This window comes from Temnothorax longispinosus, chromosome 5, assembly GCF_030848805.1.
Source record: "Temnothorax longispinosus isolate EJ_2023e chromosome 5, Tlon_JGU_v1, whole genome shotgun sequence".
Lineage (NCBI taxonomy): Eukaryota > Metazoa > Arthropoda > Insecta > Hymenoptera > Formicidae > Temnothorax > Temnothorax longispinosus.
The window spans coordinates 11,260,400-11,283,209 of NC_092362.1; the positions used below are offsets into that span (position 1 = coordinate 11,260,400).

Genomic DNA, 22,810 nt, shown 5'->3' on the forward strand with positions numbered 1-22,810 from the left:
AATAAGACGACCATGTGGTCCGCGAAGTGATAGGACCACCGGGTCCGGAATACGCTAGCCGGAGCACTTTTCCAGGAAGTCGCAACGGAAATGCATTAAGGGGAGCCTGAAGAACGCAGGCATATGGTCCGCGACGAAACCCGATCGCTGGAACGGAAACTAGCGAGCCGGAGATCACCGCCGGGAACCAGCGGCGGATTCCGACGAAGGAGGGTCCCGAGAGACCCAGTAGGTAGAACCAACGCGATTCGTTAAACGGTTTGGGAGTACGCACGCCGGAAGTGACAAACGGTCTGAAAGGACCCAGGGAGCATACCGCGTGACGAAAAGTTACTTGCGAGCGTAAAAGCGAACATAGCATGCGAATACAACGCGTTAATCCGAAATTGCCAAGAAATACGGATAAATGTAAATTAAATAAAATATTTGGCAGTTTTGGAATGAGGCATCGTGATATTATTAAAAGAAAATATTCTAATGTAAACTTGCTATACATTGAGCGGATGGTATGCGAATGTAAACTTGTTATTCGGCGTGCGGCGAAAACACGATCGGCGGAATGCGGAAGACAAATATTATTTGAGCCAGGAACAAAGGGATCACGCGTGCAAGCGTGGTAAGTCATGACGTCGACCCGTGAGAAATGGGGATTAGACGTCGCTAGAAGGAGGCAAACGGACAAGGGCTCGAGGCAGTCGCTTGAAAGAGGCTTACGCAAACGGATGTATCCATCTAGCCTCTCGTAACAAACGGGCACTTAGCCGCGGATACGTATAGCGCAAATAATAACTTAGAGTGAAGCAAGTCTTGTAAATTTGAATAGCAGTATTAGTCATCGGGATTGTGAGGCCACCCTGAAACAGAAAAATGATTGTATTATGATCTATGAATAAAAGGTCAATAATTTACAATTAATCAAAAGTTTCAATTAGTGAATACTTATCTGATACTTACCTGGTCCTTTGATATCGGCGAGTCGTGGTCCAGCGGCGATCCATATCCAGCGGTGTCGGTCCATCGTTGTCCAGCGGCGATCCATCGTTGTCCAGCGGCGATCCAGGGTCACATCGTTGAGGTCCATCGTTGTCCTGCGGCGATCCACCAAAGGCAGAAACCTGAAACAAAAAAGAATGATTAATACTGATATCGCAATCTAACGAGATTCATATAACTTACCTTCTCGGTATATTAGAGGTGAAACCGAGTGGCGACCGGACAGTAGATCAACATATTTTGCGAATCCGAGCCGTCACTTAGTCGCGTCCGGTTACACCCCCCCCCCGCGAATTTCGATGCTTTTCCTCCCTCACCCCCCTCGGACCCCCCGGGGTGGAACTCTCCTAGATATACTACTATAATACATTTAATTTTAATTATTTATTGGATTTATATTAAGATCTAACATTTCTCTATCGAAAAGGCTGTAACTGTACACACGGCTGCGTCGCATTTGTTCCAATTGCTACAAAGAATAAAAAACAATATACTTGTTTGCTATAGTTATCAATTAATATTGAAAGAATTACCTCATGATTTAAATATCGATATCTATACTCAATATTGCGCTTCCTCTCAGCTGTGTATGCATTGTTTAGCGTGAAAGCTAATACATTATGCAAAAATTCTTCCGATACCCCATTTATATATGCAAAATTGACAATAATCATTCGGTTATGATCCGTAAAATTTTCATCTCAGAACATTTGCCGTATAAATTTCGGCCACGTATTTGCATTGCCAATGATGTCCTGAATCGCAAGCCACGGATTATTGTTTAATTGCTGGACTGAGTATGCCATTATAAGATTAAGATGTGCAGGTTGTAAATGACAAGATATTTATTTAAGTAAGACGCGTCAAAGTACACTACATATGTCGCTACGGAGCATGCGCGTGCGGCCACGGAGCATGCGCATGTGGTCGCGGGGCATGCTCGTAGTTGCTACATCTTGTCGGTATGACAGGTCTCATAACCTGATAGTCGTCAACTTTAACTGTTAATATCTCGCTTCGCGGGGCAAAGCAACATTTTTTTCTGCCAGATTCTTTTGTTTCACGCAAAAACGCGTCGATTAAGTCTAAGTTCAACGAAATCGGTTAGGAGGCCACTATTCTTCAAATTTACCTTAATTTTTATGCAATTAGTAATTTTTTGTGATTTGCTAATTTAATAAAAATTTAATTTATTAGTATTGCTAATTTTGTGAATAATTAAATAATAAAAAATAAAAATTCTTTTATCGATTCCTGCTTAACAATACAAAATGCGTGATATCGGTACAAAATTATCTTTTTCAAAGAAGGTAAAAAAAAGGTGTCAAGTACACGCAATGTATTTTGTAAATTCAAAAATCTAACCCAAGTGGTAGTTTAATTTCTCTTTAACAAAATTATTATATCACAAAATTATGTTACCTAACTTAACCCAAGTGACATGTATTTCAAAAAAAGATATAAAATCTTTAAATTGCGCCAATTGCAAAAAAAATATATATTGCTTTGAAAAATAATTGTTGTGCAACTACTTTTAAAAAATAAAATCCAACTGGTACATATCTTTGTGTTCCCATTAAAAGATCTTCCTATTCCAACCCAAGTGGTAATAGTTTCTTAATTTTCCTTAACAAAATTATAACATTACGAAGAATCAATTTAATCACAAAGAATTTAAGAGGTAATAGTACCAAATAAAAACATTTAATTAAAATAAAATAAATTGTGACAAATATCACTAGCTCGCAGAGTTTGAGGTGGTGATGAAGGAGTTAACTAAACTGTCAAGCTTAATTACGTATAAAGAAAAGAGCTTTATTACTAAAAAATACACACGTGACGTAACTTGAAAAAGGAAAGTAAGAATCTGAGTAAAAACTAGAAGGTGGCCGTCAGCAAAGAAGAATATATATGTACCGGGTGGTAAAAAATTATATGTCATGGCTTTGACAGATGATTCTCCAGATCGAGATCGGTAAAGATCTGAAAAAAGTTGCATCCGCAAAATTGATCTTGACCTTGAAATTTAAGGTCAAACTTTTTTATTGGCTTAAAAAATTCTGCTCATCAAGAGGAACAAAAGTCTTAAAGAGACCATAGGTCGCAAATAAACCCTTCAACCCAAAAGAAAATCATAAAGTTGAAAAAATTGGGATATGTGATTTTGTCGCGAATATTGATAAAAGAAGTTCTGTCTTTCTCTATCGACAAACTGACAAATCAATTCATGCTTTTCTTTTCCCTCAGGAACAGAGAAAACTCATGTTCCGCTACCAACATAAGCAGTCTATGTTAATATGTCTATGGTTTAAATCGATTTATCATTTATATCAATTATATTAATATATGTGGCGGCTGGCCCTATCGCGCCTAAGGGCCTTGGCACATAGAAAAACTTAAGCAGTAAAACTTAAGCAGTAAGAAATCAACAGTATGGATTCGCTACCGCTTAGGGCCGTGCCTTAAGTTCTTGACTGTGATTGGCTGATTTGCTTACTGCTTAAGTTTTTCTATGTGCCAAGGCCCTTAGGCGCGACAGGGCCAGCCGCCACATATATTAATATAATTGATATAAATGATAAATCGATTTAAACCATAGACATATTAACATAGACTGCTTATGTTGGTAGCGGAACATGAGTTTTCTCTGTTCCTGAGGGAAAAGAAAAGCATGAATTGATTTGTCAGTTTGTCGATAGAGAAAGACAGAACTTCTTTTATCAATATTCGCGACAAAATCACATATCCCAATTTTTTCAACTTTATGATTTTCTTTTGGGTTGAAGGGTTTATTTGCGACCTATGGTCTCTTTAAGACTTTTGTTCCTCTTGATGAGCAGAATTTTTTAAGCCAATAAAAAAGTTTGACCTTAAATTTCAAGGTCAAGATCAATTTTGCGGATGCAACTTTTTTCAGATCTTTACCGATCTCGATCTGGAGAATCATCTGTCAAAGCCATGACATATAATTTTTTACCACCCGGTACATTGGCCCAGAGTTAGCCATACATTATATGAAAATTCTTCCTTCAAAATATTGTTTTGTCGTATCATATGTGCTCTCGTTTCCATTACTGTTTTGTTATCGGTTATACTTGGAGCTACTTCTTTTTTTTGTCGTATCATATGTGCTCTCGTTTCCATTACTGTTTTGTTAACTGAATGGCTAAAATCTTCTTTACGAAGAGAAAGAAAATCTTCAACTAGAGCCTTTTTAACAGGATCATGATTTTTAATACACTGTGAGCGCCATAATTCTCCAACTTCTTTTAATAACGTACCTAACTGAAATGCTGTATAAGCAGCCTCAAATTTCTGAGTTTCTGTATTATATCGAGCTACTTGATATACTGCTTTAATACAGTCATCGTAATATTTTGGTTCATATAGTGAGGCAAAATCTGTAATTTCATTGTTTATTTCTTTCAATGCTTTTAAAAATCGTCCAAGTGTTCGTAATCGATTTCGCACCATATCGTGTTGATGCTGCGGTTTGTATTTCATACAAAGTTTGTTACCATATCGAATAATTAATTCGTCATATCTTATAAGACGCGTAATAGAATCTTCTCTTAACACTGGAAAGATCACTTTTTTTAGAGTTTGAGAAGCTATTTCATTAATTCTACCGAGGATTGCTCGTCCAAGGACTGTTATTATTCGATTTTTAGAATGTTTTACATTTACACACTTTCGAACATGATTTCGTAAAGTATTTTTAGAAAAAAATCCGTGACATTTGATACACACTCCATATTCATTAGCTGTTTTGTTAAACTTTATATTCGGTCTTCTAACAACATGTAACTTGCCATCATTTAACATTTTGTTCGTATTAAATTGAAATTCTCCTTTTCGACGTATTGTTTCAATAATTCTTTTACGTTCAAGACATCCTTTCGGTAATGTAGCGAATTTCTTAACATCTTCTTCATTACGATGTACACTTTCTAAATGTCTTGCAATTTTTGCTTTTGGTAAATTACAATAAAAACAGTAATATTTTTTTGTGCCACTACGAGAATTATCAATTGTAAGTTGTGCATCATCACATCCTGATACACCCGATGCATTTGCGGTTGTTGATAAATTAAAAGTAGTCGATTCGTTTAACCTATTGTTACATGCACTTGCTTCATTTTCGTTTATAAGTTCATCATTGCTTTCATAATCTGTGTAGCTAGCTGAATCTTCTGATGGTTCATAATCTTTGTCAAAGTAGTTCTCATCTTCGATATTTTCATTATTTTTCTCCAGATTATTCTCCACTTGTTCTTCTATTATAGTATTTCCTAATTCCACTAAACATAAAACATTACTGTATATATATATCACTTTATCAAATATGTAAAGATGTAAATATGTGTAAATAAAATTTTAATAAAACTTATATATAATTTTTATGACAAAATTTTATTGATAAAATTTTACTTATTATTAACTAACTTTGGGTAATATCTTCAATTTCAGGAAAATTTTCTAATGTATATGTATTATCTAAAGGCATCAATTCATCCATTATAAAAGAAGTATCATTAATACTACTACAATCTAGCAAACAGTTTCCTATTTCTTCATTGTTATAATTACTTTGTTGTAAAATTAATGATTTGTCTGATACAGTTAAATTTGGCGAGTCACTTTCAGACTGATACCTGCAATCAAACATAAATAATTTATATAGATTCTTTATATATGCATAAAAATAAATACATGATATATTTCAATGCAAATTAGTCACAAAAATAAACATTGAAATAAAAAACTAAAATATCTCTAATTCCTTGTTCAGGAACATGTTTTGTCTGAATACTGCTTCAATCTAGAAAAATCCAAGAAAAATGTGTGTAATACTTTCAACAATATAACAATTTATAAAACAAATAGTATGTATAATACACAGAAAAAATAGAAAATAAAGCGTAACCATAAAATAATATGTAAGACATGGCAAAAAGAATATAAAGCATAGCGTTAAAATAAAACTAGATTAATTATTAGTTTTTGATGTTTTAGTTTTATGAAACATTAATTGATATAAATATTTCTAGAAATAGTAAAGAGAAATGTTTTCTTCTAATAGAAAAAATAATGCTGTTTGTAGAAAGAAACAAATTTAAAAAAATTTTTAATGAAAAATTAATTCTTTATTTAACTTTTTTAATTAAAGTACTTTTTTTTTTAATATAATAAAATAAATTTGAATTTAAAAATCAAATATTTACAAAATTGTAATTATAACTATTTTAGATAAAATTATTTAAATTAAAGAGTCTTAACTATATATTTCATTCCTTTATGAAATATTTGTGATGCGCTATGTCGTACATATATTTTACATACTTGTCTTCAAAAGTGTCTTGTTGCCATAAATTGCCGCATACATCTGAAATAACTAGCAAATTATTCGTATTTTAGTAAATTAAAATTTTTCATTTTATTATTGTGCAACATTAGAAAAACTTTATTTACCTGCATACTTCCGGCTCTGTAATTGTTTCAGATTTGTTTTTTCTGTCATTACATATTAGTTGCTTGCTTGAATTTTCATTATATGACAAGTTTTTATAAAATGCGCGATTAAACGCATCAAGCAGAAATTGAGAACGATCTATAAAAGCGGCAGATGTTAAAATAAAATATCAATTATTTCAAAATAAGAAACTAAAGGAAAAACTGATAGGTAAATGAATATGTATATGTTACATGACATTTTAATTAAAAATACCAAAACTTCTATCAGATTTTTATTTCTATCTTATTTTGACTTCAAATTACCTTGTATATTATTAAACTGTTTATTGCTCTTTCCACTCTCTTTATAATTTTGTAAAACACGCCTTTTGTTATGTCCGTCGAGAATTTTTCTATCTTCAGTTTCATTCATTTCTGTTAATAAATAATATCTTTATATAAACATTATATAGATATTTTATCTTTCAGCTCTAGGATTTTTATGACTTAGAAATTTACTGTGTACCTTCCAATTTCTGTTCATTATATAATATTAATTTATTATCTTTTCAAAACTTATAATTATTAGTACTTCTAATTTCATAATTTTATAGAACAATCTTTAAATTTACTTCATTTTCATTTTCTATCTTTATTTCTATTTTTGTTGTATCTTATAATCTCTACAATTGCTTTGCGAAACATACTTTTCTCTATTTATGCAATCGATAAATGTAAAAACTTAGAAGTCAAAAATGTTTTAAAAATATTTTGAATACAATAATTGAACATCATACCTGAGTTATCTTGTAGATTATTATATAACTTAATTTCATTTGTTTGTTTTTTATTTTTGTAATTATTTGTTATTCCAGTATCATCATTGTGTAGAATAACGCCTAAATTAATTTCATTTTCTTGTACGTTTTTCACTCTTATGTTCATCTTACTTATGTCCTTTTTGTTATTGAGTTCTTGAATTTGATTTTCCTTTTTTTGTTTTTCGTTTAAATAAAGTTCTTTTTTTACAACTGTAATTAATAATTTTAAAAATTTCAATAGTATACCCTAATAATCAAATCAGCAATCAGCAAAGAATTTTAATGTTTAATAAACAATAGATAAAATGAAAATCCAATATCAAATTTAAACATTTGGAATTATATCTAGTGATTAACTCATTTTTTCTAAAACAAATTAGAAAAAAGTAAAGTAAAAAAATAATAAATTATTAAGTTTTACATTATAATAACATTTAGTCAATAGACAATATAGTTTATTTCTCTATTTATTTTTAACTTATTAAATTAAACAATTATTAATGATAACCCAATAACTATCTCTAAATTAATAAAATAATATGTAAAAAAAAATACAAAACAGTATTATAATAAGTATGTAAAATTCATAGAATTAAAAATTAATATGTAGATACCTTTTATATAAAAGTTCGGTAATATTTTATTTTCTATTATGGTTGGAATCTGACGTTGGTGCGTTACTTGATCTAATTTTGAAAAAATATTACATAGTTAGTAGTTTTACAAATATTAGACACATTTAAAAATATACATTAAAGTTAAGACTTATTTGTTTTATGCCCATTTCTACCAATGTAGATTAACTTTAATCTTGGTTTAACTTACTTTCTATCTTTTTCTAACTTTTAGAACTAGGAAAAGATTACAGGTAAGTTAAACCAAGATTAAAATTAACCTGCGTTGATAGAAATGGACATTATATAGTACTATAATAGATTTATTACTCTGTATTATTCATTTTCTTACTTGTTTTTCTGATAACTTTCGTCAAATAAATGTAAGGAATATTCATATTTAAATTATTCGCAATATTTTTAAGTACACCATAGTTTCCTGAAAAAGAATAAAAATATTGATAACATTTATATGTTTAAAAAGTTAAATTACATTTTTTCACTTATAAAATATTACTGGTTACAATAAAAGATACATTCCACTCAACACTACAAATGCTTCGAAGCACTTCTTTTCTCCTTTCTCTCAATAAAGAAAGAAGCAGAAGAAGGATGCTTCAAAGTGTTTGTAGCATCAAATGAAGCTGTGACAAGCGCAGCTGTGACAATTGTGTTTAAGTTAGAATATACGTACCATGCTTAGCTATTATAACGTCATGTTTCTCTTTTCTGTTTGTCCACACATAGTGCTTTCGATTTCTTTTTATTAAGAAATAATGTATTTTTGCCATGTTTTCTATTTAAAAAAACAGTGAATTTGCTTAAGTAAATACAACAAACTTTGTATGCAAATTGAAGACTATCATTACCTAACCTAAATTAAACTTTCTTACCTCAGCTTATCTAAATACAAAAAACGCAGAAAACTTGATTCAATATTCAATATTGATTCCGTCAAACAACGAAACGTTACGTTTACATACTAATAACGTCCACCTAATCTTTGATTTCCACGTATACGTTGCCGCGCTTCACAGTCATCAAATACAAAATGACATAGATGCATATGCATAGCATGAGAATGTTCAGACCAATGAGCATGCATTGTAAATTAAGGTCGGTATTCATAGTAAGTATTCATATTTAAGATCGTTTTAAGTATGGTCAGATGTAGACTTGAGACATCGTCCAACCAATAAAATGTTAGTATTAGTAAGACATTACTTAAAACAATCTTGAAATAATATATGACTATGAATAACGGCTTAAATCGGATCCTAAAGCCGTGATCTTAGTCGATTTTTTTCAGTTTTTTTCTTAGCACTAATCTTTTAATTAGCTTTATAGAAATGCAAAATTCTTGTCTAGAATTAAAGTACGCATCAAAATCTAGGTCATGGTGGTCGAATTTATATGTGGTGGTCGTCACGTATAAAAAAAAATAATAATTTTTTTTCGTTTTCGATATAAATTCGACCACCATGACCTAGATTTTGATGCGTACTTTAATTCTAGACAAGAATTTTGCATTTCTATAAAGCCAATTAAAAGATTAGTGCTAAGAAAAAAACTGAAAAAAACAGGTTAGGATCACGGCTTTAAGATCACCTTAAGTGGTTCATATTGAACGCTCATTAGTTTAAACCATAAAGATATAAGAATAGAGTGCGCGAGTCATATGCTAGCACGTAAGAGGCTGCGATATAGGAATAGAAAAAGAACGCTGCATATAGGCCCTTTCTGTCTTTGTCTACGCGTGCATGCGAAACAAAGACAGAAGGGGCCCATGCGCAGCTTTCTCTTTCTATTCCTATATCGCTTTTTCAGCTCGCTCGCGCACTCTATTCTTATATCTCTATGGTTTAAACAGTCTTATGCTATACATATGCAGATATGTTATTTTGACAGCTATTAATTTTATTAGAAATATTTGTATGTGTATATATGTAATGTTTAACAGTAAAAAATAATAAATAATAAAAAAATAGTATAAACTATTATTTATTTCATTAGTAAGAGATAGTAAGAATTAATAAGAATTAATATAATAAGCGATAAAAATATATTTTCATTAAAAATAATACATAAAAAATACAAAAATATCCTGCACAAAATTTATAGTAATAAAAACTAGCGTCAATTTGTAGTTGATAGTAAAATTAACTATTATTTTGTCTATATATTATTTTAAAAAATGAATGTGTAAAATAGTGTAATGATAATAACATTTAGTTATTATACATTATTATATTCTATTATCATACACACGCACGCACGCACGCAAACACAAACACACACACACACACAAATTGTATAAATAACAATTATTTTGAGGACAATTTATGTACACACTGATTACTTTAAGAACTAATCATATGGTGTTCCAACTATACATCTAAAGTCCCCAAAGTAATCAATATATATCTAACAGTCCCCAAAGTAATCAATATGTATCTAACAGTCCCCAAAATAATCAATATACATCTAAAAGTCCCCAAAGCAATCAATATACATCTAAATGTCCCCAACATAATCAATCTACATCTGAAAGTCCCCAAAGTAATCATTATATATTTTTTTATGCATATATCCGTTATTAGTAATCATATATTAAGTACAATCAAAATACACGAATCAATAACCAATTACGCATCGCATATAACCATTATTAAAATATGTCCTTGAAGTAATCAATTTGCGTATATATATATATATACATATACATACATATATATATAAATTAACAGAGATATTGTAAGCGACCCAACTGGCCAAATTTTATTGATCTAAATCGCTACGTTTCGATCGTGGATCCGGTCCTTTTCAAGCGCAAATACACCTCTCACAAATATATTAGTCAGGCATAATGCCCTAACTACGCCGAATCTAAAAACTAAACGACAAATTTCAGTACTCCGCAATAAGTAAAAGACAATAAAAAATCCGTAATTATACAATTAGAAACTTACATATTTGTGCGTTGGGATCAAACGATACAATATAAAATATTCGTTAAACGGCATACTTCGTTAGATGTTTGTGTCATGTCAGAGCCGTGCGGTGGTAAAATTTAGACTGATAAACTTGACAATATATAAAAACAAACCGTAGTTTGCCGTTGCCGTAGTAATAAGCTAGGACGTAGAGAGGGAAGTAGCAAATAAGGAGAAGGAGTTATAATTCTTTTATGATATGTTCGTAGAGAACGTTAAGATTCTCCGTGTCCTTTTGTAAATTGATAGTGCCGTCAAATTTTTTAATAAAAAACATCTCCGCTAATTCCCTCTTTCTAGTATGTCTTTCTTGATGTAATATTTCTGGCTTTTCCCAGTCAAAATCATGCCCATAAGACATTCTGTGTTCGCTCACTACGGAATATTTGCTAGTGTGCTTTCTGATATCGCCCTGGTGTTCCCTGAGGCGCGTGCACAAATGTCTCTTAGTCTGCCCAATATACGTAGCCTTGCAATCCCTGCAGTTTATCTTGTATACTGTGTCGGTTTTTTTAAGGTCGTCAATTCTATCCTTACCTCGTCTTATTAGGCAATCGAGTTTTTTAGGAACCGTAAATAAGGTGGTGATGTGGAGTTTTTTTAACGTGCGACAAATGCTATCACTCAACTTTTTGATATAAGGTAAAGGTATGCAGTTCTTTAAATCGAAGGTTGTATTATGGTCAATCGAGGTGTTATGTGTATTGTTGCGTGTTTTGAGAATGTTTAGACGCTTGGCGATGTGTTTATTAACGATTGGTTTAGGGGAAAGCTATTATTGTTCAAAATTTCTTTAACTATTTTAATATTGCCGTCATGAAATTTTTCATCTGAAAGTAATATGGCGCGAACAACCAAGCTGGTGATAGTATTTAATTTATATTTTAACGGATGGTTAGAATGAAAATTTATGTACCGTCCCGAGAACGTCGGTTTGCGATACCAATTCGTTGTCAGTCCGTTACCGTTCCTGATAACAGTCGTGTCAAGAAAGTTGAGTGACGCATTTGTTTCAATTTCATAAGTGAACCTAAGTCTGAGATGATATCCGTTGAAGACCTTTAATATTAAGCCCACACTTTTTTTGGGAACCACCGCAAATATGTCATCCACATATCTAATAAATATTGGGATATTACAGTTTAAAAGGCTTAGGCAATGCGTCTCTAAGTCGTCCATGACGATATAGCAGCAGCATCGGGCGATAACGGAGATCCCATGGGGCAGCCGAAAATTTGTTCATAAATTTCGCCGTTAAAGCTGAAACTAGTGGACGATAAGATAAGGTCAATTGCGTGTAAAAACTGTGGTAAATTTAGGTCAGTCTTTTTAGAAATGTGGTTCCACCTTTTTTCTATTCCCTTTAGAACTAAATCTTTAGGGATGTTCGTGAATAATGCCATAACGTGTAATGAAATTAGTATTTCGCCATCCTTGATTTCCTTATTATTAATAAACCTCGCAAAGGACCAACTATCTTTAATATGTAATTTTGGTTTTGGAATTGACAAGTGTAAGGTCTTTTGGAGGAGACTAGCAACATTATAGAGCGGGCTTCCCAACGCTGAGACAATAATGCGTAACGGGAAGCCGGCCTTATGAACTTTCGGCAGTCCGTAGGCTCTCGGTAAATTTCCATTGGTACAATTTAGTATTCTATACACACCATCACTAATGATGTTCTTGTCATGCCAAGATTTAACCAATTCATGAATTTTGGAGTTAACTCTTGGCGATCTGTCTCCGTTCTACCGCGATCGATCTCCCACCTCGATCCCGACGTATCCTTATCAATATATATATATATATATATATATATATTGATAAGGATCAATATATATATATATATATATTGATATATATATATATATATATATATATTGTGACGTGACATTTGTCGCGTCCGCCGCCCAGACGGTAGCTCGGCCGAGGAGAAGGTCCGGGATGGCGCCTCGACTCGGGTCGAGGAAGGGCTACCCGCGGTAACTAATCTTTTCTAGCTAAATTCCGTAGGGATGATGGGTGGCGCCGGAGCGTGGGATCACGACCAAATGTAACGACGATAGTCGCGACGAGGGAGGAACTGGCGCTCGGAGGACGTACGGCGGAGTGGTCGGCCGACGGGCGGGCCACCGGGACCTGCCGCTGGAAAAGCGCCGAAAATGTCTCGCACAGCGTACCACGGCCCCGCCGCAGCATGAGCACGGGTGCACCACCGCGATGCAGCGCGGGTGGACGACCCGCACACTTCACCCGACGGCGCCCCGAGGGCCGAGCGGCGCCGCCACGGCCTGGCCAGCCGGGCGGGAAACCGCGAGGGGCCCGTGCACAACCAGTAGCCAAACCAAACGGCCCGCGGGAAAATGGCGGAAATCGTCTGCAATGTCGCGAACAGGGCGACACACTCGACCAATCGGCGGGGCGGAAAAACCGCGAGCTTGAGGGCGCAAGTGAGGGGGCCCGGCGTGGTCCCGCCGAACCGACCGCTCCTCACTGTCGATCTAGCCGCGGACGAGGATCCACCCCTGGAGGAGCGCCCCGACGCCGCCGGGCAGCAGCGAACAGCCTAACTGTAAGATCTCCACTCCGGTGCTGCCTACTAATTGAGGGCTCGATCTCGGTCGCGACCCGGCGTTAGTAAATGCGTATATCGAATAGATTGCCGTGTGAATCGGCCTGATTACGTGTCGTATTTAGATACCGGCTCCCGCCGTTGTGGATGCCGGGAAGATTGTCGCGGCTGTTTGTCGGGATCGCGGGCGCGTGGCCGGCCGAGATCGTAGCCAGAAACATATCTGAAAGCCCTACTCGAAAGCTTGCGTACGATCGGCAGTCAATTCGCGTATATCGTCGTGCGTGTTTTGTGAATCGTGGACGGAGGCGTGCCGCGGGCGGCACGCTCCGGTGTATATTAGAGTGTCGTGTAATAGCGTTTTGCGTAACCGTGGTGCGTAGCGTAGCGAGGTGTCCTTCGCGCCGAGGAGGACCGCATTGTCGCAGAACGGGGGAGTAATGTTCGCGCAATCGCGTCCCGGGGCGTGAGGCACCGGTCGTGCGTTCGTGTAATCGCGTATTGTGTATTGCGGTCGTGTAACTGCGTTGTGTGCGGGAGTCCCGTGTGCATGTCGGGAGGGACCGCGCCGGGCACCTTGTGGCGCATCGCGAGCCTCGCGGATATTTTGCGTCGCGTGCGCGGGCAAATATCGTTGCGTCTGCTCGAAAGGGAATTTCGCGAGCGCGCCATTGTCTGGCGTTGCTATCTTTCGCGAGCGCGCCATTGTCTGGCGTTGCTATCTTTGGGGCTATTCGCGGGAGGCCCGCGTCTAGACATTTTGGGACCATTTGCGAGACGTCGCGGATGGTCATTTCGGGACTACCGACTGGGAACGATTTGGCAGTCGGGAAGTCGTTGCGCGTAGGTATTGTGTCTTGTGTCGTGCGTGTGCGAATCGTGTATGTCGAGCGTGTGAGAATTGTTATGTCGGGTGTATGAGAATCGTGAGCGTTTTGCGTATAAGAATCGCCGTGCGTTTGGGATCCGGAGATTGAGGCGTGGGCGGATTGGCGTTATCGCGGGGTTGCGCTTAGAATCGAGATTGCGGGGCTCGCTGAGAGCTTCGCTCGCGAAGGGAGCCTCGCGGGCGTGAACATCATGCACTTCGCGCGTGCTGTAACGGCCGATCCGAGTACCGCGTTGGTACCGGCCATTTGAGCGAGATCCGGCCTTGGTTTCCCGACACGATTTGTTCGTTTACTGAATGAAATATATCTCGTTAATATTGTTTATCGTCGGGCTTTATTTTTGTGTGTTGCTTGCGTCACGCTCCTTCTCCACCTTCATCCCTTTCACGCGGAGCTACGCCCTGAGCTTGTGGCGAGACTAAGGAGGAGAACGCTATCGAGACGTGGTGCGCGTCTATAATCGCACCTGGCGCCCAATCGAATGGTATCGCTCAAGACCTCAGATACGGAAATTACGGTAAGAGAAGTGACTTCGTTATCCCCTTGGAGCTATCGTCCGGTGGTCCGCGGATTAATTTGCAGCCGCGCCCCCTCGGCCAGCGAGACCGAGGGAAATCGGGTTGCAATATATATATATATATATATATATATATATATATATATATATATAATATTAACATAATTATTTTTTTTAATCACGTTTAACTACAATAATTAAATTATTTATATTATTTATATTAAATTAATAATTTTTAAAAAGAAGGGGGAAGCCTTTCGGAGCGGGCGGATGATCGGAAATTAAGTGGAGAAAAAAAGAAGTTTTTGGAAAGGAGTGAGGAGGAAGCGGAGTAAATGGAGGAGGCTCCGAGAGGGAAGTGGATGGAGAAAGATCCTGGAATTTTGGAGAGAAGCGTTGGAGGTTAGTATACGGAGGAAGAAGGAAGAGGGGGAAGAGAGGTCAGAGGTGAGGCACAGAGGAAGAGGAAGATGACGTTGCCATAACAGGAAAGTGGCGCGCGGCACGGTCAGTCGGAGAGACAGCGTGGAAACAGCGAGGCGATGGTGGGACTCCGCTCCGGCTGGGGCTGAGACGGCGCGGGATGCCGACCCCTCCAAAAGAGTGGGTTGGCATTACTGCGGGGCGTTGAGGTGCAGCACATGGGGCTCGCGGTGCCTGCGCGCGCGGCGACGAATGAGAGATCGACTGTCGCGGCGGCGAATGGGGAACTGCTAGGGAGGTCGATAAGGCGGGTGCGCAATCGATCGAGAATGATGGGTTGATCGGAAAAGAGGAAAGCCCAGCGGTAGCACGTGGAACGAAACTAAGGTGGAATACAAAAACGGAGAGAAGGTGAAAACAGCGAGCAAAAAAAAAAGGGACACAAGGAAGTAGAAGAAAGGAAGGAAAGAAATAGGTAGAGGTAAAGGAAGTAGACAAGTAAATAAAGGAGGAGAAAGTGGGGGGAAAAGACAGGAGGGGGAAAAGCAGCTGTCATACACTACACACGTACACGTGTCGAAGTTAAGGGAGAAGGAGAGAAAGAGAGAGGGTAGGATCTGAGAAAAATTTACTCTTGTAAGAAGAAAAAAAAGGAAAAAGTTGACTGAGGCAGGATCGGAGAACAGAGGAAGGTGGTAGGAAGAGCGGAGGGAGTACACACGAACATAGGGTGGTGAGGATGACGAGAGAAAGACAAAGGAAGGAAGAGGATGGCTGGGAAAAGGAAATTATGAAAGAACTGAGAGAAATGCGACAGGAAATCTTGAAGAAAATAAAGCGGGAAGGTGAGGAGCTCAGGCAAGAAACGGTGACGAATGAGAGATCGACTGTCGCGGCGGCGAATAGGGAGGTCGATGCGCAATCGATCGAGGATAGTGGGTCGATCGAAGCAGAGGAGCGCCCGGCGATAGCGCGTGGACTGAAATTGAGATGGAAGATAAATACGGGAAGAAGGTGCAAACTGCGAAAAAAAAGAAAAAAGATTAGGAAATAGAAGAAGGAAAGGGAGGAGATAGAAGAGAGGAAGTAGAAAAGAAGAAAAAGGAAGAGGAATTGCAGCGTCAAATGGAAGAGGAGAATGTGAAGAGAAAGCAAAAAGAGGAACAGGCTAGACAAGCTGAGGAAGCAGGCAAGGAAGATAAAGAAAGCGTGAGCAAAAGGAAAGTGAAGAGAAAAAGAAGGTAATAAGAACATAGAAGAACGTGAAACAAAGAGGATTATTGTAACTTAGCGAGCATTGACGAAATAATTGCGGTATTGTAAGAACGAACAGATTAAATGGGGTACTAGCGGAACAAGCGTAGTAAAGTAGAGGAGGAATTATAAGAAACTTCGGTATGATAAAATCTTGTAATTAGTACGCGTATGAAAAATAATATTGGTTGTAGTTGAGGTCTCACAAAATGTTAAAGAAATGATAAAGTGCAAAGGAAGGATTACATAGGATCATATAGTTAACGTTACGTTGTTTATATAGCACATTGCATTGCGGATGTGAACACACGCACACGCACACATACATACACAGGTGTCTGTTTTTCGCATAGAATGGTTAATAAGTAACTATTTAGGGCTATGAAGGGGGGAGTGAGAGAGGGAGAGAGAGGGAGTGTGTTGGTGTGCGTGAGTGACCGTGAGAGAGGGAGAGAGACAAAAACTAAGCGAAAATGAAAGTTATGGTAAGGTTAAGTAGAAGTTGAAAACTCTTAAAACGAATGAAATAAAACATAGATAGGAGAGAGGCAGGTACGGAGGAGAGGAGGAGGGAGCAGATGAAAGGGAGCCGGTAAAAAGGAAAGGAAGGAAGATGGTAGAGGATTTAAGAAGGAATTAAGGAATCAGGAGAGATAGGACAAGAAATCAGGGAGGAAATAAGAAGAGAAGGAAAGGAAGTCGCGGAAGAGAAGGCCGTGGGAGCATTAAGGGAAAGGGAGGGTGAGTACTAGCTGGCATGTGAGGCCGCCCAATGGCCAGGATTTGAAGGGAAAACATTGTAAAGGATTGGGTACGTCCCTATAAAACGCCATGAGTGTTGGATAAGAGGAGGGCATGAAATTGTATAACAGTTTTATGGGTATATGTAAAGGGTTGGGTACGTCCCTGTAAAACGCCATGTATCCCGAGAAGGGAATCATTATATTTAATAAAAAAAATTAATAATTTTTAAAATAAATAAGTTACCTGAGACTAATTATTCATTATTAAAAAAAAATTATTATTTTCCACTAATTATTCATTTTTAAATTATAGTAATATATATTTTTGACATATTAATTATTTTAATAATAAAGAATTTATTTCTATATTCAATAAAAATTATTCGCCAGTGATGAAATAATAATTCGGTATAGTTAAACGGCCTGACTGGCAAGTTTTATTAAGTATATCACAACGACGTTTCGACCACTATTTTGGGTCCTTTTCAATTTATTTTAACAATGCTGGAATGAAAGAATGAAAGAATATATAAGAAATTTAAAAATTAAAAATTAAACAACATTACGCGTTGAACAGATTTACGATAATATCGGTAAATAGGACTTACATGGATCATTGTGCGTCAATTATATAAAATTCGTGGCGGGTCGGAAAAATACGACGGTCTCATGTGAAGGCCGAAAAACTAATGATACATTATCGCAAAATACAGTAAACATAGAAGGAGAACTTAAAGTGATACATTATCGCAAAATACAGTAAACATAGAAGGAGAACTTAAAGTGAAGAAATTATTCGATCATAGACCAATGGCAGGTTTTCAGTGTCTTTCTGTGAGTTGATTGCCTCTTTATGTTTTTTAATGAATAGCATTTCAGAAATTTCACGTTTTTTTTAAATTTTGTTCTTTGTGTAAGATTGTAACATCCTGCCATTTGAAATTATGGTCGGAATCTGTTCTATGCTTACTGACGACCGAATGTTGGTTGGGGGGTTTTTTGATATCTGCGCGATGCTCTTTTATACGCGTTTCTAAATGTCGCTTCGTTTGTCCGATATAGCATGCATTGCAATCAGAACAGTCGAGTTTATAAACGACATCAGTGCATCTCTTGATCTCCAATTTATCCTTCCCTTTCCTGATTAGTGTATCCATTTTCTTAGGGACCGTATACAAGGTGTTCAAACCGTAATTTTTGAACGTACGGCGTAATCCCTCACTAAAAGTTTTTACGTAGGGGATAGGAACATAATTTTTCAGATCAAGAGTAAATGCACTGTCTTCGTTGCTAGCGCTATCCTCATTATTCGATCGTTTGTTAATTTCTGAAATTCTTCTTTGAATGTGTTTGTTCACCAACAGGTCAGGAAAACAGTTATTAGACAATATAGTTTTCACTAACTTGATGTTCTCATCGTGAAACTGTTCATCCGACAATAGTATGGCCTGGTCAACCAAATTAATGACCGTGTTAATCTTGTATTTCAAAGGATGACTGGAGAAAAAATTAATATACCTGCCAGAGAACGTTGGTTTTCGATACCAGTTGGTGAACAAACAGTTGCCGTGTCTAAAAACAGACGTGTTTAAAAAATTCAGGGTGTTGTTCTTCTCAAGTTCATACGTGAATTTGAGACGCGGATGATAGTTGTTAAACGTACGGACAACCTCATTAAGTTTTGATTGCGGAATGCACATAAAAATGTCATCGACATAACGAAGAAAAATCTCGATATGAAAATCAAAGGATTGAAGGCAGCAAGTCTCCAAATCGTCCATAACGATATCGGCTAAAATAGGCGAGAGGGGGGAACCCATTGGACTACCGAAGATCTGTTCGTAGAACTCACCGTCAAAAGAAAAACTAGTGGAGTTAAGAATCATTCTGATAGCGTGTAGAAATTGGTCCAGATTCATCCGGGTCTCTCCCGATATCGCATCCCATCTTTTTTCGATTCCAGTCAGAACAAGTTCTATGGGTATGTTCGTGAACAACGCAACGACATCGAGAGAGACCAGGACGTGGTCAGGGGGGATGCTGTGTTGCTTCATACTCTCCACGAACGACCAACTATCTTTAACATGGGAAGACGGCTTCACAACTGCTTTATTCAGAATGTTATGCGGATATGAGGCAATATTATAAAGAGGGCTTCCAACGGCAGATACAATTATGCGTAACGGATAGCCCTCCTTATGGATCTTCGGAAGTCCATAGCAACGGGGGAGGTTACCGTTTGTGCAGTTCAGAAAATTGTAAGCCCTCGCGTCAATAATACCGTTGTTCTTCCATGACTTCACTAAACAGTTTAATTGCGAGGTGATTTTATTCAACGGGTTTCTGTTTAATTTTCTGTATGTAGACTGATCGTTAAGCAAGGCTTTCATTTGCATAATATAGTCTTGTCTATCCATGATGACAGTAGTCTGACCTTTGTCAGCATTCGTAACCAGAATGTCAGGGTTGTTAGTGAGATATTTTTTGCATAATGAAAACTGCGATAAGATGTATCTATCTATAAAATTAGATCTCTTGTTTGTTTTTATGAAATCATGGAGAGAATTTGAAACCAGACAGCGCACTTCGTTAACTTTGTCATCATCGATCATGTGCTTATTTTGTTCAAAGTTTTTGAGAACATCTAAGACAATTTTTGATCGGTCATTCCTATTGTATTGATTGACAGGTAGTCCGAACCTGCTACCAAGACTTAGCATCTTTAAAATATTTTCGGGGATCTGTCTGTTACTAATGTTAACGATCCATTTATTCGTGTCAATATTATGGAAAGTCTCAACTTGTTTGTTATGTTTAATTTTTAAGTTATTGAATTTTTTCATTAATTTGCATCTGGTCAAGTTGTCGAAGTAAGATATCTTGTTTCTGTTATATAAGAAAAAATCTTTTACTGTACATGCCGGTAGAGAAACGTATAACGCGTCTTCAATCCTTTGCCCCTCAGATCGTAAATAAGCAATCGTGTAGTTAATGTCCTTAATCTCTAGGTTCAAAAACAAACATTGGCAACGGTGTTTGTAATTGTCCAATGTTCGATTTAAACGCGTGTTGCGCAGTTTAATATTGTATCGAAAATTTAGGATGTGTGGAGGAAATAAGCCCCAACGTCGGCAGCGGAGTAAAAACTTTAGTTGTTGCTTCGTCGAACGCAGTTTATGTTGCACGTTGATCCAAGATTTCAGCAGCATAGCCTTGTCTAATCCGTATAATCTGGTAATCTTCGTATAAAAACCTTCCTTCCGTAGGGACACCATTACTAGGCCAGGTGTATCAAATATTCAATAAAAATTATTCGCCAGTGATGAAATAATAATTCGGTATAGTTAAACGGCCTGACTGGCAAGTTTTATTAAGTATATCACAACGACGTTTCGACTACTATTTTGGGTCCTTTTCAAGTTATTTTAACAATGCTGGAATGAAAGAATGAAAGAATATATAAGAAATTTAAAAATTAAAAATTAAACAACATTACGCGTTGAACAGATTTACGATAATATCGGTAAATAGGACTTACATGGATCATTGTGCGTCAATCATATAAAATTCGTGGCGGGTCGGAAAAATACGACGGTCTCATGCGAAGGCCGAATCCTTCAGTGTAGCGCGCGTGCGGCCCAGAACATCTAAGGGCATCACAGACCTGTTATTGCTCAATCTCGTGCGGCTAGAAGCCGCCTGTCCCTCTAAGAAGATTTGTTTGTACGTTGGTAGTAAAAACCCGCCGGCCGAAGCCGGGGGCCTTCGAGATACCATAAGGTACGCCTATTTAGCAGGCCTATTTTAGCCGATATCGTTATGGACGATTTGGAGACTTGCTGCCTTCAATCCTTTGATTTTCATATCGAGGTTTTTCTTCGTTATGTCGATGACATTTTTATGTGCATTCCGCAATCGAAACTTAATGAGGTTGTCCGTACGTTTAACAACTATCATCCGCGTCTCAAATTCACGTATGAACTTGAGAAGAACAACACCCTGAATTTTTTAAACACGTCTGTTTTTAGACACGGCAACTGTTTGTTCACCAACTGGTATCGAAAACCAACGTTCTCTGGCAGGTATATTAATTTTTTCTCCAGTCATCCTTTGAAATACAAGATTAACACGGTCACTAATTTGGTTGACCAGGCCATACTATTGTCGGATGAACAGTTTCACGATGAGAACATCAAGTTAGTGAAAACTATATTGTCTAATAACTGTTTTCCTGACCTGTTGGTGAACAAACACATTCAAAGAAGAATTTCAGAAATTAACAAACGATCGAATAATGAGGATAGCGCTAGCAACGAAGACAGTGCATTTACTCTTGATCTGAAAAATTATGTTCCCATTTCCTACGTAAAAACTTTTAGTGAGGGATTACGCCGTACGTTCAAAAATTACGGTTTGAACACCTTGTATACGGTCCCTAAGAAAATGGATACACTAATCAGGAAAGGGAAGGATAAATTGGAGATCAAGAGATGCACTGATGTCGTTTATAAACTCGACTGTTCTGATTGCAATGCATGCTATATCGGACAAACGAAGCGACATTTAGAAACGCGTATAAAAGAGCATCGCGCAGATATCAAAAAACCCCCCAACCAACATTCGGTCATCAGTAAGCATAGAACAGATTCCGACCATAATTTCAAATGGCAGGATGTTACAATCTTACACAAAGAACAAAATTTAAAAAAAACGTGAAATTTCTGAAATGCTATTCATTAAAAAACATAAAGAGGCAATCAACTCACAGAAAGACACTGAAAACCTGCCATTGGTCTATGATCGAATAATTTCTTCACTTTAAGTTCTCCTTCTATGTTTACTGTATTTTGCGATAATGTATCACTTTAAGTTCTCCTTCTATGTTTACTGTATTTTGCGATAATGTATCATTAGTTTTTCGGCCTTCACATGAGACCGTCGTATTTTTCCGACCCGCTACGAATTTTATATGATTGACGCACAATGATCCATGTAAGTCCTATTTACCGATATTATCGTAAATCTGTTCAACGCGTAATGTTGTTTAATTTTTAATTTTTAAATTTCTTATATATTCTTTCATTCTTTCATTCCAGCATTGTTAAAATAAATTGAAAAGGACCCAAAATAGTGGTCGAAACGTCGTTGTGATATACTTAATAAAACTTGCCAGTCAGGCCGTTTAACTATACCGAATTTATTTCTACTAATTACCAATTTGCGAACAAAATTATTTTATTTTCGTTTAAATACTAATTTTTACGTAACTATAGAAATTTTTTTCTGACGAATTACCAATCTTTTAAGTAATGGGTAATTCACTTTAGCCTAATAATAATTTTTATATTAATTACTAATTTGCTAATTCAATAAAAATTTAATTTGTTGTTATTGCTAATTTGTGAATAATTAAAAAATAAAAAATAAAAATTTTTTGCCGTACCTGCTTATCACTACAAAATGCATGATATCAGTACAAAATTACCTTTTTCAAAAAAGGTAAAAAAAGGCGCCAAGTACACGCGCAATGTATGCT

At 36.7% G+C, this 22,810-nt stretch overlaps 2 protein-coding genes across 2 annotated transcripts; both read right to left on the reverse strand.

Annotated features, from left to right (window-relative positions):
* Nucleotides 1-832: 832 nt before the first annotated feature.
* LOC139813454 (uncharacterized) lies at nt 833-8,779 on the reverse strand. Its single transcript, XM_071778966.1, has 11 exons — nt 8,577-8,779; nt 8,235-8,321; nt 7,883-7,954; nt 7,245-7,478; nt 6,772-6,882; nt 6,466-6,604; nt 6,337-6,388; nt 5,440-5,648; nt 4,069-5,294; nt 955-1,115; nt 833-854 (listed from the first exon to the last, which is right to left on the reverse strand). Exons 6-11 carry the CDS (start codon nt 6,512-6,514, stop codon nt 833-835), a joined length of 1,719 nt encoding a protein of 572 aa, XP_071635067.1. The 5' UTR covers nt 6,515-6,604; nt 6,772-6,882; nt 7,245-7,478; nt 7,883-7,954; nt 8,235-8,321; nt 8,577-8,779.
* Nucleotides 8,780-17,685: 8,906 nt separating this feature from the next.
* On the reverse strand, nt 17,686-19,791 carry LOC139812700 (uncharacterized). Its single transcript, XM_071777748.1, has 2 exons — nt 18,245-19,791; nt 17,686-17,960 (listed from the first exon to the last, which is right to left on the reverse strand). The coding sequence occupies exons 1-2, from the start codon at nt 19,689-19,691 to the stop codon at nt 17,902-17,904; spliced, it is 1,506 nt and encodes a 501-aa protein (XP_071633849.1). The 5' UTR covers nt 19,692-19,791; the 3' UTR covers nt 17,686-17,901.
* Between the last annotated feature and the right edge of the window lie 3,019 nt (nt 19,792-22,810).

Excerpts from the sequence above, each read along its gene's own strand:
- LOC139813454 (XM_071778966.1), bottom strand. The coding sequence starts at position 6,514 with ATGACAGAAAAAACAAATCTGAAACAATTACAGAGCCGGAAGTATGCA. Across the intron at positions 5,649-6,336 it reads CAAGACACTTTTGAAGACAA|GTATCAGTCTGAAAGTGACT; the intron begins GTATGTAAAATA and ends GTTTGATTGCAG. Across the intron at positions 5,295-5,439 it reads AATTGAAGATATTACCCAAA|TGGAATTAGGAAATACTATA; the intron begins GTTAGTTAATAA and ends TTTTATGTTTAG.
- LOC139812700 (XM_071777748.1), bottom strand. The coding sequence starts at position 19,691 with ATGGATAGACAAGACTATATTATGCAAATGAAAGCCTTGCTTAACGAT. Across the intron at positions 17,961-18,244 it reads CAACCAACATTCGGTCGTCA|TTTTTCGGCCTTCACATGAG; the intron begins GTAAGCATAGAA and ends ATGTATCATTAG.